We start from the raw sequence: 20301 nt of genomic DNA on the forward strand, positions 1-20301 counted from the left end.
GAGCTAGAGAACAAGGTGGGGCCTCCTTCCAAGAGCCTGAGACAGGGCTGAGCCTCTATACTTCTCCCGAGAGGCCTTTTAGGACTAGGGCTGGGGGCGGAGCCTCTTCTAAAGAGCGCAAGACAGGGCTGAGCCTCTATAACTCCTCTGAGGTGCTTGTTAGAACACGGAGGCGGGGTATAGAGGTTCAGCCCTGTCAGGCACTTGGGAAAAGACCCCGCCCCCTCCTCTAGCCCCGCCTCCTGTGTCCTGGAAGGCACCGCAGGACAGGGATAGAAGCTCAGCCCTACCTCAGAGCTTGTAACTCCGCCCATCCCAGTCCTGGCCGCCCATTTGTGGCCCCACCCACCTCCCCTCCCAGCCCTGCATCTTGGACTAGGGGAGAGGCTCAGCCCCGCCCTCTTGAGCAGGAGCCACGCCCACCCCTCTAAGCCACGCCCCCTTTCCAGGCAGCGCTGAGACATATTTTTTTCTGGAAAGGGGGCGGCAGGCCAAATAAGTTTGGGAACCAGTGGTATAAAGCAATAAATCTGAGTTCAGATGGGAAACTGACACCATAACCTTTCATCATTTCCTTTTATTAAAAAAAAAAGCGAACCAAAGACGAGTAGAAAAGACTAAATGGAGCGCGGCGGGAGGGAGGACAACGAATCCGCCACCAACTCGGCTTTGTTAGAGTTGGGTGACCTCCGGAGGACAACACTATTTGGTGATCTCGCCGGTTGATGACTTTTTCCGCTTCTTTTTTTTACCGCTTTTCTGTCCCATCCTCCCCTTTTTTAACTTTTTGACAATCGGTTTGGTGCCCTTCGCTTTGGTGTCTGTCGGTTTGGTGTCCATCGCTTTGGCGTCCGTCGGTTTGGTGTCCATCCCAAAGCCCTGGACTTGGATCTTCCTGGCCACGTTCACATGGACATTCATCAGCCTCCGGATATCCAGAAAGGTCTTGCCCTTGGTTTCAGGGATGATCTTGAAGATGTAAAAGAAGATCCCGAAGCAGAGCGGCCAGAAGAGGAGGAAGCTGTAGGACCCAATTTTTGACTGGCGAGAGAAACATACAGATGTGTCCACTAGGCATGTCCGATCGATGGAAAAAAGTTTCAATTCTCGTTTCTAAAGTAGGGGGCGCTGGCGCTTCGATATAGAAAGTATTTCCGATTTTTTCACCCCAAAATTTCGGATATTTCCGAAAATTAGTAATGATTCTAAATGTTTCTAAAATGCCGGACGCGCATGCGCGATTGCTACACACCGGCATTGTATGACAATCTTCCATGTGGACGCAGAGGATGTTAGCTCCCACCTTTGCGTCCATCGTGGAAGCTTCTGATTGGCCAGGGAGCGGCAGCCATGTTAGGCTGCGCTAAGCTCCCATTCAACGTAGGTTGCAGAAACAATTTTTTAAAATATTTTTTAAAAAAAATTTAAATTTTTTTTTTTGGGTGGGGGAATTAATGAAACATTAAGAGACAATTAGAGAATAGGCCAACAATGGTTTGAATTACATTGCTGGTTGCGTTGTGAGACAATGTCTCGGAATGCGTATCAAAAAGTGAGAACAATCCGAAATAATTCCGATATACGATTCAAAACGATTTTTTGGACATGTCTAGTGAGCACAATGCAAGAGTATATTTATTCATCGTTACATGTGTCCTAGTGGCTTAAGTTGATGGCCAACTTCTGGTGGAAGTGGACCATCAACTGCACTGAAGGAACTACAAATACATCCAGAATTATTCTAAGTTCTCCAGCGGGACTCAATGGCCAACTTCTGGTGGAAGTGGACCATCAACTGCACTGGAGGAACTACAAATACATCCAGAATTGTTCTAAGTTCTCCAGCGGGACTCATTGGCCAACTTCTGGTGGAAGTGGACCATCAACTGCACTGGAGGAACTACAATTACATCCAGAATTGTTCTATGTTCTCCAGCAGGACTCAATGGCCAACTTCTGGTGGAAGTGGACCATCAACTGCACTGGAGGAACTACAAATACATTCAGAATTGTTCTAAGTTCTCCAGCGGGACTCATTGGCCAACTTCTGGTGGAAGTGGACCATCAACTGCACTGGAGGAACTACAAATGGTTACAGAAGTCAACTGGAGGACATACAAATGCCTTGCCTACACAAGTGTTTTCTCTAGGAATTTCTACGTCCTCCAGTGGGACCCGATGGCCAACTTCTGGTGGAAGCTGACCACAAAAGGCACTGGGAGACCTAAAGATGAGAAGACCTACAAATGCCTGGCTATTGAGTCACATTGGAGAACCTAGAAGAGCATTAGTTCAGACCTGACAACCCCTGTGGATGCCTGCCATAAATGTGGGTGAAACGTCAAGAGAGAATGCTTCTGGAACAGGGCCACGCAGCCCGGAAAACTCACAGCAACACATTAGTGCAAAGCGCTTGCTCACCACCAAACCACTCACCTCAACTTGACGGAAAATTACTCCCGTGAGTAAGGAGATTAACCAATACATAAATCCGCCCAAGCTGAAGGCAGTGGACCGGGATGACTGAAGGAAGAGTTCTGCTATTATCACTTGAGGCACGGCACCTGAGTGGGGAGAAAGGGCTTGAGTTTCTGATACAGAACATATGCCATCGAGTAGTCACTATCTGCTCGCCCACAGAAACCCATATTTAATAATCTAGAGCTGATGTGGTCTATCCAATGCAATTTTCTGAATCAGCACCCCAAATAACCCCTAAATGGAGACATCAAGAAAGTTGCATTGGATAGACCACATCAGCTCTAGTTCTGATACATAACATATGCCATCCAGTAGTCGCCATCTACTTGCCCACGGAAAACCATATTTAATAATCTAGAGCTGATGTGGTCTATCCAATGCAATTTTCTGAATTGGCATCCCAAATAACCCCAGGAACAGGGCTAAAGATGAAGACACCAAGAAAAAAAATTTTTTGGTTCGGGCTGTGTTATAATCCGTATTAGTAACAGTGAGGCCATGGACCATATTTTAGTTCTTGTGGACCACTGGTGGTCCACGAACTACAGGTTAAGAACCACTGCAAGAAATTTCACCACACTGCACCTTTGATGAATGGGACCTCTCGCGTCGGAAGGAAATCTGCATGTCTACAGCCAAACCCATCCTCTGTCATTTTTGCATGATTGTATTAATATATGATGTTTTATTTCTCTGGGGTCTGGAACCGCTAGGCCAGCCATGTTCATCTCACTTTTGTTATTTTTTCTTGTTCAATAGAAGGAACCCCATTCGTCGACACTTAATCATCCTTTGTTCCCAGCCCACGCTGGCCAGTGGCTGTGACTGGTCAGAATTAGAGGCTTGGCTGCAACCTATGTATAAAAAGGGCTATGAAAGTGTATTCTATATGCCATCTACTTTGTGAATGTATCACTAGCTAGCATCTTATCTGCAGATAATAAAATCTTCCTTGGCTGAAAATCACCGTCTCTCCTTGCTTGCTGGCTAATTTCAATTGGGCCTAATCTGAATGCATTTAAAATGGGCAGCTCAGGTAAATCACTTGCCTGGGTTTCTGCCAACTGGCATCTTTCTGGTCTCACTGCCAGGGGCCAACAATATAGATTCAGAAACTGAATTATATGCCAGTGTAGATCCAGCCTCTATGGCATCATGTTCATTGCAACCTGGGACTTCTCGTACCCTACACAAAACAAATTCTGCCCATTTTATCCATAACTTCGTCCCCTGAATCTGGTACCACCTGTTGAGGGCTTACCTGGCCCAATTACGTGTCCGACGAAGAATACAAAGACTAAGCTTGCACTGATGTAAGCCATCCATGACATGGTGGTCTGTTGGAGAAGGAAAAGGGTGCTTCAGTCTCATATGAATGCCTTTTGTTACCTTTGGCTCCTCTGATTCCACCACAGTGAACCTCCCAACCCTCCCAGTTTGCCAGTGTGTCCTGTCCTGTCCACCTATGTCCACCAATTTCATGGATTATCGGCCACAAAAAACAAAGTTTCCCAAGTAGAAGAAGGACCTTCATAGTGAAGAAAACCCAATGGGACAGGAAATAAGACTTTCAAAGCAGGAACAAATTTCTGCAATTTTTGAAAAACTGGTTTCTTATATAAGGTATGAAAATCCACCATAAATCAGAGGATGAGGGAAACCTCCTGCAATTTGGTGAGCTAGCAGGGTTGAATGTGTTCTCCCACTGTACCAAATTTGATCAGGATAGCTGCAAAAATGAGGGCAGGAGGGTCCTGTAAAGTCTCCCCCCTGCGCTGGTTTTTTGTAACTGCACATCATTAACGATTTGATTCCGAATATTCCGAATTTTCGGAAAATTTTGAAATTTTTGATTTTAAAAAAATCGGAAATGACTTTAGAAACGAAGCGCAAGTGCCCCTTACTTTGGAGCGAGTATTGAACCTTTTTTTTTTTAAGGATCACACATGCCTAATAACTAACCCTGTGCTGGCCTTCTGTGCATGATGCCCCCAACCCTTTTCTGCCTGAAGTCATGGCTTTGCTTTGCCTATGGATCGGGCCCAGCTGCTGTTCAATGGGTTGTGATGCAAACCTGAAGCTCAAGCGTCATAGTGAGGAGAACACAGAGAATGCTGCACATCCCAAAGCCAAGGAGAATTAGAAGTCGTCGCCCCACGGTATCGATGATATACATCTAAAAGGCACAAAAACAGAGGGAGACATTGGCTGGGCTCATGAGCTTTCTCATTTGAAAGGTCTAAGGATGCATATACACCAGTGGTTCCCAAACTTATTTGACCTCCATCCCCATTTCCAGAAAAAATATGACTCAGCGCCCCCTGGAAAGGGGGGCGTGGCTTAGAGGGGTGGGCGTGGCTCCTGCTCAAGATGGCGGGGCTGAGCCTCTCCCCTAGTCCAAGACGCAGGGCTGCGAGGGGAGGTGGGCACGGTCACTAATGGGCAGAGTTACGAGCTCTGAGGCAGGGCTGAGCTCCTATCCCGGTCCTGCGGCACCTGCCAGGACACAGGAGGCAGGGCTAGAGGAGGGGGTGGGGTCTCTATACCCCGCCCCTGTGTTCTAACAAGTGCCTCAGGGGAGGTATATAGAGGCTCAGCCCTGTCTCGCGTTGTTCAGAAGAGGCCCCGCCCCCACCTCTAGCCCCGCCCTTTAGTCCTAAAAGGCCTCTCAGGAGAAATATAGAGGCTCAGCCCTGTCTCATGCTCTTAGGAAGAGGCCCCGCCCCCACCCCTAGCCCCGCCCTTTAGTCCTAAAAGGCCTCTCAGGAGAAATATAGAGGCTCAGCCCTGTCTCAGGCTCTTCGGAAGAGGCCCCGCCCCCACCCCTAGCCCCGCCCTTTAGTCCTAAAAGGCCTCTCAGGAGAAATATAGAGGCTCAGCCCTGTCTCATGCTCTTAGGAAGAGGCCCCGCCCCCACCCCTAGCCCCGCCCTTTAGTCCTAAAAGGCCTCTCAGGAGAAATATAGAGGCTCAGCCCTGTCTCATGCTCTTAGGAAGAGGCCCTGCCCCCACCCCTAGCCCTGCCCTTTAGTCCTAAAAGGCCTCTCAGGAGAGATATAGAGGTTCAGCCCTGTCATGGGCTCTTGGAAGGAGGCCCCGCCCCCTTCCCTAGCTCCGCCCTCTGTGTCCCAACAAGCACCTTAGGAGAGGTATAGATGCTCAGCCCTGTCTCAGGCTCTTGGGAAGAAGCCACGCCCTCTCCTTGAGCTCCGCCCCCTGTGTGTCTTAACAGGCGTCTCAGGTGCTCAGCCCTGTCTCTGGCACTTGGGAAGAGGCCCCGCCCCTCCCTTGGCTCTGCCCCCATCATCTAATAGGTGCCATCACCGCCCCCCTGGATTGCTCCAGCGCCCACTTTGGGAATCACTGATCTACACTGTAGAGTAGCAACTGCTTACCACTATTATCAAGGACAAGAGAAGCGAAAACGTCGAAAGCACGTCAATATACTGGATGTCGGTAGCGTATATCGACATTGTCATGTAGATTCGGTCCGACAAAAAGTATGCCTGAAAACAGAGGATGCCGTCCAATGTAATCGAAATGTAGAAAAAAAGAAGAACGGGTGCGGATGAGCTCCCTCTATCAGCTCCAGCTCCATGCAGGGACATGAGAGAAGTCTCCCACAGAAATATCCAGGTGCCCCCTGGGCAACGTCCTTGCAGACAGCCAATTCTCTCACACCAGAAGTGACTTGCAGTTTCTCAAGTCGCTCCTGACACACACAAAAATATCCTTGTAGAATTGTAGTGACCAGAACTGGACACAGTGGCCTACGTGAGGCTGGACCAAACTGGTCGCCCTTACCGCACTGAAACCGGAGAGTTGTTGGCCACTCATCAAGATGATGACGGAGACGACTTGCCACCGAAGGCCCCGATAGCAGATTATCTTCATCCCACTCATGACCTTCTCTGCCTTCTCGGCTTGGTCCTCCTGGTAAAGTTCTTCAATCTCCTGGTCCACGTTGAGCTGGCATCTCAGCATCTGCAACGCTGGATGGGGGACATGGCAGAGACGGACTCATGTTTGGGACTGGAGATGATCTAACCCACATTCCGTAGGTATATCCTTCAAGCCTCGGACTGGGCTGTGGCACAGCTGGTTAGTAGCCAGCTGCAATAAATCACTGCTAACCGAGAGGTCATGAGTTTGAACTCGGATCGGAGTGATCTCCCAATCATTAAATAGTCTAGCTCAGTGATTCCCAAAGACCTCTCAGTAGAGGTATAGAGGCTCAGTCCTGTATCAGGCTCTACCGCGCTACCTCCCCTTGATGGGCACTGCAGCGATCCAAGAGCGTGAGACAGGGCTGAGCCTCTATAACTCTCCTGAGAGGCCTTTTAGGACTAAAGGGTGGGGCTGAGATGGGGGCGGGGCCTCTTCCCAAGAGCGTGAGACAGGCCTGAGCCTCTATACCTCTCCTGAGAGGCCTTTTAGGACTAAAGGGCGGGGCTAGGGGTGGGGGCGGGGCCTCTTCCCAAGAGCGTGAGACAGGCCTGAGCCTCTATACCTCTCCTGAGAGGCCTTTTAGGACTAAAGGGCGGGGCTAGGGGTGGGGGCGGGGCCTCTTCCCAAGAGCGTGAGACAGGCCTGAGCCTCTATACCTCTCCTGAGAGGCCTTTTAGGACTAAAGGGCGGGGCTAGGGCCTCTTCCCAAGAGCGCGAGACAGGGCTGAGCCTCTATACCTCTCCTGAGGCGCTTTGTTAGACCAAGCCATTTGTGGCGGGGCCACAAATGGGAAGCCAAGTCTGGGATGGATGGAGTTACGAGCTCTGAGGCAGGGCTGAGCTTCTATCTCTGTCCTGCGGCACTTGTAAGAACACAGGAGGTGGGGCTAGAGGAGGGGGCGGGGCTGAACCTCTATACCCCGCCCACATATTCTAACAAGTCCCTCAGGGGAGGTATATAGAGGCTCAGCCCTGTCTTGGGAAGAGGCCCCGCCCCCACCCCTAGCCCCGCCCTTTAATCCTAAACGGCCTCTCAGGAGAGATATAGAGGCTCAGCCCTGTCTCGGGCTCTTGGAAGGAGGCCCCTCCTCGTTCCCTAGCTCCGCCCTCTGTGGCCCAACAAGCGCCTCAGGAGAGGTATAGATGCTCAGCCCTGTCTTTGGCACTTGGGAAGAGGCTCCGCCCCTCTTCTGGCCCCGCCGTTTAGTCCTAAAAGGCCTCTCAGGAGAGGTATAGAGGCTCAGCCCTATCTCAGGCTCTTGGGAAGAAGCCACACCCACTCCTCTAGCTACGCCCCCTTTGTGTTCTAACAGGCGCCTCAGGTGCTCAGCCCTGTCGCCGGCACTTGGGAAGAGGCCCCGCCCCCACACCTAGCCCCGCCCTTTAGTCCTAAAAGGCCTCTCAGGAGAGGTATAGAGGCTCAGCCCTATCTCTTGCTATTTCCATAAACATTGTGGCCCATTTCCAGGTACCTTGCCTCGCACTCTCTTCCTTCCTCTTCTGAATCAGTAAAAACCTCGGGCTTTCTGGGAAGAAGGGTAAGATGAGGACTTGAAACAGAGCCATGCCTCCGGGGATGCTCAGCAAGATGGGCCATTCTGTGCAAACAGGAGACACGTGTGAACGGAGCGGACGCCTCCAACCTGCTCCAAACCAAAGGGCCACCCTGCCGCGGGTTTACCGTTTATGTTCCCCAGGAGTTCGGGAAGGGCAAGGATCTGACAACACAGGATTCCGACGACAACAAAGATCCTGGAGACTGTCATGATTCCTCCCCTCAGGTTTTTGGGGGACACTTCTGCCAGGTAGAGTGGCACGGCACAGGCGAATATCCCTGGACAGAGAGACAGGAAGGAAGGAGTTGAGAACGAAATATCTACCCCAGTGATCAAAAAAGGTCAGAAGAGTCCAAATATCATTAGTGAAAAATGTGTTACTATAATGAGAATAACGAAATTGTGTTACTATTTCGTTATCGTTTTTTTAGCGTCCTACAGGGAAGCTTCTCTCATGTCCCTGGATGTAGGTGAACTACAACTCCCAAACTCAAGGTGAATGCCCAACAAACACTTCCAATGTTTTCTGTTGGTCATGGTGTTTCTGTGTGGAAAGTTTGACCCAATTCAGTTGTTGGTGGGGTCCAAGGGGCTCCTTGATTGTAGGTGAACTATAAATCCCAGCAACTACAACTCCCAAATTTTAAGGTCTATTTTCCCCAAATTCCACCCGTGTTCAAATATGGGCCTATTGAGTATCCGTGCCAAGTTTGGTCCAGATCCATCATTGTTTGGTCCACAGTGCTCTCTGGATGTAGGTGAACTACAACTCCCAAACTCAAGGTCAATGCCCAATAAACTCTTCCAGTATTTTATGTTAGTTATGGGAGTTCTGTTTGCCAATTTTGGTTCAGTTCAATCATTTGTGGAGTTTGATTGTAGGTGAACTACAACTCCCAAATGACAAAATCAATCCCCTCCCAACCCCACCCGTATTCAAATCTGGGTGTATTGATTACTCGTGCCAAGTTTGGTCCAGATCCATAGTCATTTGAGTCCACAGTGCTATCTGGACATAAGCGAACTACAACTCCCAAACTCAAGGTCAATGCCCACCCACTTCCAGTATTTCCTGTTGGTCATGGGATTTCTGAGTGTTAAGTTTGGTTCAATTCCATCATCGGTGGAGTTTGATTGTAGGTGAACTACAACTCGCAAATGACAAAATCAATCCTCTCCCGACCCCACCAGTATTCAAATTTGGGCGTATCGGGTATTGGTGCCAAACTGGGTCCAGTGAATGAAAATAATAATAAGATTTTGTACTGGAAACTCCCAATACCGAACCACTCAATCCAGGAGCGTTTCTCACCTGTGCATATGCCATTGACCATACGGGAGAAGATGGTGTATTCATAGGCACGTATCGTCGCGGAGAGGCCCATGAGGACGGAAGAGCCCATGGAGAGGAAGTTGTTTAGCATCAGGGCACCTTTTCTGGAAAAAGAATCAAAACGGGATTGGTTGGGTAAAAGGGTGTTGTAAGAAACACACAGGTCGAATTTCTCTTTTCTGGGAATCCAATACTTAACACCTTTGGCTGCTGTTGTCACTTTCATCATTGGGGAAAGGGGGCTAGAGACACATCCAGCATCCATTGAGTTTTTCTCATGCATTACACCTAATAAATTATGTTCCATTTGGTGGGAAGCCTTAGCATTGAACGGTTGTGTTGTTAAAGGGCGAAGTATGGAACCCTGCACAGAAGGGGAAGCCTTAGCATTGAACGGTTGTGTTGTTAAAGGGCAAAGTATGCTTCATATACTTCTTGACAAGGAGGTAATGATAAAATGGGCGCGTGATGTTGGTCGGACGATAAATATGTCAGAATGGGAAGAGTTATGGAGAAAAAAACAAAAATATACATATGCTGTCGAGATGAAGGAGAACTGGTATAAGATGTTCTTTAGGTGGTATCTTACTCCAGAAAGACTGAGCAAATTTAGTAAAGGAAAAGGTAACGGCAAATGCTGGAAATGTGAGAAACACAAATGAGACTTCATACATATGTGGTGGGGATGTAAAAAAGTAAAAAATATTGGAGGGAGATCCATAAAGTGATGGAGAAAATACTGCAAAAAAAAAGTTTGAACTAAAACCAGAGTATTTCCTACTAGGAATTACAGATTTTTAGATGGACATCAATACGAATAAGCTGTTTGTATATTTGGTAACTGCCGCTAGGATTTGCCTAGCACAACTATGGAAAACTCGTGAAACTCCTGACTTGGAAAAATGGTATCTAAGAGCGATAGAGTAGACATGTCCAAAAAATCGGAATTATTTCGGATTGTTCTCGCTTTTTGATATGCATTCCGAGACATTGTCTCACAGCTCAACCAGCAATGTAATTCGAACCATTGTTGGCCCATTCTCTAATTGTCTCTTAATGTTTCGTTAATTCCCCCCCCCCCATTTTTTAAAAAAATATATTTTAAAAAATATATTTTAAAAATAATTTGTTTCTGCAACCTACCTTGAATGGGAGCTTAGCGCAGCCTAACATGGCTACCACTCCCCGGCCAATCAGAAGCTTCCACAATGGACGCAAAGGGCATTGTTGCTGGTTCTTCCTCTTAGCAAGGGAATTTCTAGTTTTCAAAGTATCTTTGCACTCCTTGCCAGGGCATTGCTTGGTCCATTTCTAATGGAAGGCATTGGGTTGAGGCTTGTGGGATTACATAGCCAGAGATACCATTGATTTCCAGTGTCCTTCTTGCTTACAAATAGAGCAAGGGAATTTCTAGTTTTCAAAGTATCTTTGCACAACTTGCAAGGGCATTGCAAATTTGATGAGGATAGCTCAAGAAATGAGGGCGGGAGAGCCCTGTAAATGTCCCCCCCCCCCCTTTCGGGTTCCTTTTTTTTTTTTTTTTGGTGATTGCGCATGCGCGTCCGCCATTTTAGAAACATTTAGAATCATTACGAATTTTTGGAAATATCCGAAATTTTTGGGCGAAAAAATCGGAAGTTTTTCCCCCTACTTTTCCCCTACTTTAGAAACGAGAATTGAAACATGTTTTTCATCGATCGGACATGCCTAGTAAAAGGGTGTTGTAAGAAACACACAGGTCGAATTTCCCTTTTCTGGGAATCTGATACTTAACACCTTTGGCTGTCGTTGTCACTTTCACCATTGGGGAAAGGGGGCTAGAGACACATCCAGCATCCATTGAGTTTTTCTCATGCCCGGGGCTGTGGCGCAGACGGGAGAGCAATGAGTCACTGACCAGGAGGTCATAAGTTCGAGGCCCGCTCGGAGCTATGTTTGTTTGTCTTTGTCCTGTGTTAAAAAGGCATTGAATGTTTGCCTAATATGTGTAATGTGATCCGCCCTGAGTCCCCTTCGGGGTGAGAAGGGCGGAATATAAATGATGTAAATAAATAAATAAATAAATAAATAAATTACACCTAAGACATTATGTTCCATTTGGTGGGAAGCCTTAGCATTGGACGGTTGTGTTGTTAAAGGGCGAAGTATGGAACCCTGTGCAGACTGGAAAGCCTTAGCATTGGACGGTTGTGTTGTTAAAGGGTGAAGTATGGAACCCTGTGCAGACGGGGAAGCCTTAGCATTGGACGGTTGTGTAAAGGGCGAAGTATGGAACCCTGCGCAGACGGGGAAGCCTTAGCATTGAACGGTTGTGTTCCCACCAGAATCCGTTGTGCTGTATCCGTACCTGCCAAACTTATCCACGATGGGGCTAAATAAAAGCGACCCGATGAGGCCTCCCATGGAGAACATGGCAAGGGTTAAACTGTATAAGATGGTCAGGAAACCTTTGTCTATGCCGACACTATTCTTCAAATGGTACGTGGTGTTGTAAAAGTCTTCAATGAGCTGTTGAGGAAGCACAGAATGGCAACGAAACCAGGTTAGTCATCAAGGGATGGTCCAGATAGGAGAGTCACGAGACCACTTCAGGGATCCTTCCGTCCAAATGTCTCAGCGTGGTAGAAACAGTGCCAATTGATTCTCTGCCATGCCACTTTTGATTTATTTATTACGTATTTATTTATTTACAGTATTTATATTCTGCTCTTCTCATCCCAAAAGGGACTCAGAGCAGATTACAATGCATGTGTATACACGGCAAAAATGGAGCTTTCTATAGACCATTAATGTCTAAATCAGTTCAAAACCAGATTGGTCCTAGATGTCAAGATGACTTAGCCCAGGGATCCCCAAACTAAGGCCCTCCATGGTCATATACCTGGCTCCCACTCTCATTTATAATATACTATCTTATATCAGTTTTAATCATATAATACTAATAATAATACCATATAATAATATTAACTATATGTTATACTAGCTGTGCCCGGCCACGCGTTGCTGTGGCAAAGCGGTGGTTAAAAATTGTGTAATTTTTATTTGACGTTATTTGTAATTTTTTAAATAAATTTTATTGTAAGTTATCTTTTTATTATATTTTATTATTTTCTTGTATTATTTTTAGTTATTTTCTGTTATAGTATTTTATTGTATTAATTTTTTAGTGTTTTTTATTATTTTTTATTGGGTTGCTAGGAGACCAAGTTGGAGGAGCTTAGCCTTCTAACTGGCAGCAATTGGATAAAAGCAATTATTCCTCTCCCTCTAATTAGGACTTTATTTTTCTTTTCTTTTTGTTGTATCAACCTAGAGGCATGGATGATGGGTTGTGTTGTCAAATTTCGAGGTTGGGGGGGTCTGTAGTTTTTTTGTTTTGTGGGTCGCCGTGATGCCATCACTCTTTTATATATATAGATATTACATATAATATTGCAGTATAGTGGTATAGTTCCATCTATATATATAAAAGGGTAATGAAATTTCGGCCTAGGACAAAACAACAAAACTACACATCCCAGAAACACTAGACTTAATATAATCCAGTTTACCAAAGCAGAAAATCCTGAATAGCTATAGCGTCCGCCTCTGTCAATCTCAGGCATTTGGAATATCGTGTTCCTTTTGTTTGGTGAGTTAAGACCATTGACATTAAGTGAGAGTATTTTTGGATTTTATATGGCAGTATGGGAGCCCCTGGTGGCGCAGTGGGTTAAACTTCTGAGCTGCTGAATTTGCTGACCGAAAGGTCAGAGGTTAGAATCCGGGGAGCAGGGGGAGCTCCCTTTGTTAGCCCCAGCTTTAAATGCATAATATTAATAGTTATTACATACATTATTATTATTTCATGGGAGCTCCCGATGGCACAGTGTGTTAAAGCGCTGAGCTGCTGAACTTGCTGACCAAAAGGTCGCCAGTTCAAATCCGGGGAGCGGAATGAGCACCCATTGTTAGCCCCAGCTTCTGCTTTCGAACCTAGCATGTAAATGTGAGTAGATCAATAGGTATCGCTCAGGTTGGAAGATAATGGCAATCTATGCAGTCATGCTGGCCTTGGAGGTGTCTTATTTATCATTTTACTCTTGTTATTATTGCTACGATTCCATTTATTTAAATCTATTTTTTATTATTATTAATACATTTATTATTTCGCTCTGAAATTATTGTTATTGCATTTATTATTTTACTCTATTTATGATTGTTAATACATTTATCAATTTATTATTACATTTATTATTTTACTCTATTATTATTATTATTATTATTATTATTATTATTATTAGGATAAATAAGCATATTTACATTGAAGAAGTTGAGAATAATGATTTAATCAGAGCTGGACAGTCTTATCTGAAATTAGTTTTATGTACCATATATACTCAAATATAAGCCGATCCGAATATAAGCCGAGGCACCTAATTTTACCACAAAAAAACTGGGAAATCATTGACTCAAGTATAAGCCGAGATGGTAAATTTCAGAAATAAAAATAGATACCAAAAATTACATTAATTGAGACATCAGTAGGTTAAATGTTTTTGAATATTTACATCAAGCTCTAATTTAAGATAAGACTCTCCAACACTGATCAAATCATTATTCTCATCTTCTTCAATGTAAATATGCTTATGTATCCTTTTAATAATAATAGAGTAAAATAATACATGGGGGTCAGGTGAAGCTGAACAACAATCATACCCTTGATGGATGGGTGACAGCCCAGAGGTTATAGCCATGCTGGAAGGATGATCCAAAGGATGTAATCACCGTAATCATAAGAAGAGGCCTCGTCAGCTCCTATTGAGAGCGAAAGGAGACAATTAGTTAATTAGTTAACGACTGAAAAAAAATTAACATATTCACAGGTTGTTTTGTAAATGAACCTCAATGCATAAATGAGGGATTTATCTTGAAGGCATAAGAAGGCATGGGCCCCCCCCAAAAAAATCGAGTTCCCATGAATTTCGGATTCCGAATTACCCAGTATGTGACGGTCCCTGGGTCGAATTTTAAATTGTGTAACATTTTCCTTGTTGAGCTTGTGTCTAACCCAGTGGTTCTGAAACTTATTTGGCCTGCCGCCCCCTTTCCAGAAAAAATATGACTCAGCGCCCCCTGGAAAGGGGGCATGGCTTAAAGGGGTGGGCGTGGCTCCTGATCGAGAGGGCGGGGCTGAGACTCTTCCCTAGTCCAAGATGCAGGGCTGGGAGGGGAGGTGGGCACAGTCACAAATGGGCGGAGTTACGAGCTCTGAGTCAGGGCTGAGCTTCTATCCCTGTCCTGCGATGCCTGCCAGGACACAGGAGGCGGGGCTAGAGGAGGGGCGGGGCTGAACCTCTATATCCCGCCCCCGTGTTCTAACAAGCGTCTCAGGAAAGGTATACAGAGACTCTTGGGAAGAGGCTCCGCCCCCACCCCTAGCTCCGCCCTTTAGTCCTAAAAGGCCTCTCAGGAGAAATATAGAGGCTCAGCCCTGTCTCAGGCTCTTGGGAAGAGGCCCCGCCCCCACCCCTAGCCCCGCCCTTTAGTCCTAAAAGGACCCTCAGGAGAAATATAGAGGCTCAGCCCTGTCTCAGGCTCTTGGGAAGAAGCCACGCCCACTCCTCTAGCTCCGCCCCCTGTGTGTCCTAACAGGCGCCTCAGATGCTCAGCCTTGTTTCTGGCTCTTGGGAAGAGGCCCTGCCCCTCCCCTGGCCCCGCCCCCTAGTCCTAATAGGTGCCATCACCGCCCACCCCCCCACCCCCCGAATCACTGGTCTGACCGTAAATTGTGACATTCCCATACATTTCTGACTTACATAGCTACGGCGTTGGGTCTTCGGTCTTGTCATCGCCTTTGTCAACGTTCCCCGATGAAGAAGTGCCAACTTGTTAACTACTGATCTTCTGGGATGACGGTGCTCTCCTTTTGTACCACTTCTCTCGTCACTTTTACTACTTCTCCAGGAAGGCGATATTGATTTGCGATGTTCTGGCAATGTGGCGCCGTGTCGTCTTGCATTGCCTTCCACGCCACTTAGGATGGATGACCAGCTTCCTGGCGACGAGCTGGCCAGATGTCCCTGACCGCTTCTGTTGGCAGAGGTTCCTGATTGCTGGGATTCCCACATAGGGACCATCAGACGTCCTGAACTGCTTTCAACCGTCCCTGCTGTTGAGTGGCTCTGTTGGGACCCTGGGGCGATCACATTCCGTGTACTACTCCCGATGATACCCGGTCCTGATTGGCGACGCTCCGACGACGGGATTGTCAGCTGCCGCGAACTGCTTTTGTTGGAGCCTGATATTGATCGGCTGTGTTCTGACGCTGGGACGATCACGTTGCGCGTACTGCTGTCAATGATGCCAGGTCCCGACTGGCGACGCTCCGACGACGGGATTGTCAGCTGCCGCGAACTGCTTTTGTTGGAGCCTGATATTGATCGGCTGTGTTCTGACGCTGGGACGATCACGTTGCGCGTACTGCTGTCAATGATGCCAGGTCCCGACTGGCGACGCTCCGATGACGGGATTGTCAGCTGCCGCGAACTGCTTTCCTTGGATCCTGATATCGATCGGCTATGTTCTGACTCTGGAACGATCACGTTGCGCGTACTGCTGTCAATGATGCCAGGTCCCGACTGGCGACGCTCCGACGACGGGATTGTCAGCTGCCGCGAACTGCTTTTGTTGGAGCCTGATATTGATCGGCTGTGTTCTGACTCTGGGACGATCACATTGCGCGTACTGCTGTCAATGATGCCAGGTCCCGACTGGCGACGCTCCGATGACGGGATTGTCAGCTGCCGCGAACTGCTTTCCTTGGATCCTGATATCGATCGGCTATGTTCTGACTCTGGAACGATCACGTTGCGCGTACTGCTGTCAATGATGCCAGGTCCCGACTGGCGACGCTCCGACGACGGGATTGTCAGCTGCCGCGAACTGCTTTCCTTGGAGCCTGTTATCCATCGGCTGCGTTCTGACTCTGGGATGATCACATTGCGCGTACTGCTGTCAATGATGCCAGGTCCCGACTGGCGACGCTCCGATGACGGGATTGTCAGCTGCCGCGAACTGCTTTCCTTGGATCCTGATATCGATCGGCTATGTTCTGACTCTGGAACGATCACGTTGCGCGTACTGCTGTCAATGATGCCAGGTCCCGACTGGCGACGCTCCGACGACGGGATTGTCAGCTGCCGCGAACTGCTTTCCTTGGAGCCTGTTATCCATCGGCTGCGTTCTGACTCTGGGACGATCACATTGCGCGTACTGCTGTCAATGATGCCGGGTCCTGACTGGCGACGCTCCGATGACGGGATTGTCAGCTGCCGCGAACTGCTTTCCTTGGATCCTGATATCGATCGGCTATGTTCTGACTCTGGAACGATCACGTTGCGCGTACTGCTGTCGATGACGCCTGGTCCCGACTGGCAACGCTCTGACGACGGGATTGTCAGCTGCCGTGAACTGCTTTCCTTGGAGCCTGTTATCGATCGGCTGCGTTCTGACTCTGGGACGATCACATTGTGCGTACTGCTCTCAATGATGCCGGGTCCCGACTGGCGACGCTCTTGCGATGGGATTGTCAGCTGCCGCGAACTGCTTTCCTTGGAGCCTGTTATTGATTGATGGTGTTCTGACGGGGCAGTCACGTTCCACGTACCGCTGTCGATGATGCCAGGTCCCGACTGGCGATGCTCTGACGACGGGATTGTCAGCTGCCGTGAACTGCCTTCCTTGGAACTTATTATCGATCGGCTGCGTTCTGACTCTGGGACGATCACATTGCGCGTACTGCTCTCGATGATGCCGGGTCCTGACTGGCGACGCTCTTGCGATGGGATTGTTAGCTGCCGCGAACTGGTTTCCTTGGAGCCTGTTATCGATCGGCTGCGTTCTGACTCTGGGACGATCACATTGCTCATACTGCTGTCGATGACGGCGGGTCCCGACTGGTGATGCTCTGACGACGGGATTGTCAGCTGCCGTGAACTGCCTTCCTTGGAGCTTATTATCGATCGGCTGCGTTCTGACTCTGGGACGATCACATTGCGCGTACTGCTCTCAATGACGCCGGGTCCCGACTGGCGACGCTCTTGTGATGGGAGTGTCAGCTGCCGTGAACTGCCTTCCTGGGAGCCTGTTATCGATTGGCGGTGTCCTGTCGCTGGGGGGGACACGTTGTGCGTACTGGTGCCAATGGCGCCGGGTCCCGACTGGTGAATCTCCGGTGACGGGATCCTCCGATTCTGCCAACTGCTGTCCATGGATCCAAGCATTGGTTGGTTGTATTCTGATGCTGGTTGCTGTGTCCGCATGAAGCCGTGTCCTGACGGGTCATACTCTGAGGATGGGATCATCACCTGCCATGGATGGATTTCCGTGGAGCCTGTTATTGGTTGGCGGGGTTGTTGGGATGGAGGCCTTAAATCTCGCGTACTGCTGCCTATACGTCCTAGTCCGGATTGGGGATGCCCTGATGATGGGACTGCCAGCTCTCTTGCACTGCTATCCGTGATACCCGATTCTGATTCATCCTGTTCTGTCTTTGCGTTGTTTTCCATGTTATTTGTGTAGGCAACACGATATCAGGCTCAACTGTGGGGGGAAGAGGTTATTTATATTGGCTTTATCAGTTCACCAAAGGACAGTAGGGGAGCTATACAGCAGTGGGTGGGCCACTACATGGTGGGCAAAACCCCATTTCGTTCCCATTGTCTCCCATCAGGGGGATATTACTCATTTTAAAGGGAATCCAATGACAACAAGGGCCTGGAAATGTTTTATTGGATTACAATACTTATTCTTTTAATGGATTAAAATATTATTCTTTATTGTTATCATTACTATTATTAATAATAATATGGTAGTACTGTACTATCAATATGGGTATCATAAGGAGGGAGATCCAGACTATTCCTGATTCTAAAGGGGTCGGATTACATTATATAATGATATAGTACAATATAGTAATTTAATACTAGTATTGAACTATGCTAATAATATAATGAATTGTATGCAAATATAATTTGTAAGCCGCTCCGAGTCCCCTTCAGGGTGAGAAGGGCAGGATATAAATGTAGTAAGTAAGTAAGTAAGCTAGGGAAGGGGGTGGGGCCTCTTCCCAAGAGCTTGAGACAGGGCTGAGCCTCTATATTTCTCCTGAGAGGCCTTCTAGGACTAAAGGGCGGAGCTAGGGGTGGGGGCGGGGCCTCTTCCCAAGAGCGCAAGACAGGGCTGAGCCTCTATATTTCTCCTGAGAGGCCTTCTAGGACTAAAGGGTGGAGCTAGGGGTGGGGGCGGGGCCTCTTCCCAAGAGCTTGAGACAGGGCTGAGCCTCTATATTTCTCCTGAGAGGCCTTCTAGGACTAAAGGGCGGAGCTAGGGGTGGGGGCGGGGCCTCTTCCCAAGAGCTTGAGACAGGGCTGAGCCTCTATATTTCTCCTGAGAGGCCTTCTAGGACTAAAGGGCGGAGCTAGGGGTGGGGGCGGGGCCTCTTCCCAAGAGTGTGAGACAGGGCTGAGCCTCTATATTTCTCCTGAGAGGCCTTTTAGGACTAAAGGGCAAGGCTGGGGTGGGGGCGGGGCCTCTTCCCAAGAGCACAAGACAGGGCTGAGCCTCTATACCTCCCCTGAGATGCTTGTTAGAACACGAGGGCAGGATATAGAGGTTCAGCCCCATCAGGCACTTGGGAAGAGGCCCCGCCCCCTCCTCTAGCCCTGCCCCCTGTGTCCTGGCAGACACCACAGGACAGGGATAGAAGCTCATCCCTGCCTCAGAGCTCGTAACTCCGCCCATTTGTGACCCTGCCCACCTCCCCTCACAGCCCTGCATCTTGGACTAGGGGAGAATCTCAGCTTCGCCCTCTTGAGCAGGAGCCACACCCACCCCTCTAAGCCACGCCCCCCTTTCCAGGTGGCGCTGGGTCATATTTTTTCTGGAAAGGGGGCGGCAGGCCAAATATGTGTGGGAACCACTGGCCTAAACCTTCCCCATGCCTTTTCTTTGGGGGTTTGCTATGCAACGGATGAAACCCGCTCCCTCTATGTTATGCTTGGTCCAGTCTTCAGGGTCGTCCTATCCACAAACCTCTAGTTTTTCCCCAAAATTTCCCACCCTATTTAGTAGGACAAGGCGTCTTACCTCCTGCGGGGAACGGAGAAGCAGAGAACGCACTTAGACTGACCATAGCTCTTTCCTTCTGGCGAGAAGACGGAGAAGAAGACAATTCCACTCGAAGGAGGTCCGTCGGAAGCTTCAGGCCTTTGCAAGAGCCAATGAGGGAAGTCGGATGGAGGGTTCCAGAGAAGAACTTGTTTGTTGACAGTTGGGAGTGGAAACCATGCGTGGTTCACACAAACCAGGTGATGGATGTAAAAGTGTCCCCACACATTTAATTACAAGCACTATGTGGCAATCCAGGGTCATAGCTATCAATCAGTGAATACCTGATGTACATTATGTAAACATGTAAATACATTGAATATCTCCAAGCAAAATGTATAATACACCTTGAGCATACCTTCTCTCGGAATCTGTGATTGTCCACACGAACAATTCCAGATTTATATTTATTTATTCATTTATTTACAGTATTTATATTCCGTTCTTCTCGGGGCGGATCACAATGCACATAGACATGGCAAACATTCCATGCCATTATTAGACATACGACATATATAGACAGACACAGAGGCAATTTTAACATTTTCCAGCTTCTGGCTTCGTGAGAATATTCTTGATTCCAGCCACAGGGGGAGCTGCCGTTTCATCATCCACTCGTGAAACCCGAGCCCTTGATGGAGTACTTCCTCATTTTTTTCCAAAGTTTTTATGGTGTTGTAAACTAGTTAAATTAGGCTCTGCACATAAAGCGGTACCTACATTTTCTACTTGACAAATTCAACTGTCTTTCGAGCTACTTAGGTCAACAGCTAACTAAGCTATTAATGGTCAATCCAACCCGGGCTTCGATCTCATGACCTTCGGTCAGTAGTGA

At 47.9% G+C, this 20301-nt stretch overlaps 1 protein-coding gene across 1 annotated transcript; it reads right to left on the minus strand.

Annotated features, from left to right (window-relative positions):
• Positions 1-488: 488 nt before the first annotated feature.
• LOC100557601 (uncharacterized) lies at positions 489-19522 on the minus strand. The gene is made up of 13 exons (XM_062965682.1): positions 19446-19522; positions 15116-17900; positions 14016-14114; positions 11665-11825; positions 9297-9421; positions 8110-8262; positions 7901-8026; positions 6285-6472; positions 5876-5986; positions 4556-4657; positions 3743-3818; positions 2437-2564; positions 489-1041 (listed from the first exon to the last, which is right to left on the minus strand). The coding sequence occupies exons 2-13, from the start codon at positions 17864-17866 to the stop codon at positions 703-705; spliced, it is 4359 nt and encodes a 1452-aa protein (XP_062821752.1). The 5' UTR covers positions 17867-17900; positions 19446-19522; the 3' UTR covers positions 489-702.
• Positions 19523-20301: the final 779 nt, after the last annotated feature.

Source organism: Anolis carolinensis, unplaced genomic scaffold, assembly GCF_035594765.1.
Source record: "Anolis carolinensis isolate JA03-04 unplaced genomic scaffold, rAnoCar3.1.pri scaffold_15, whole genome shotgun sequence".
In the NCBI taxonomy this organism is placed as follows: Eukaryota; Metazoa; Chordata; class Lepidosauria; order Squamata; family Dactyloidae; genus Anolis; species Anolis carolinensis.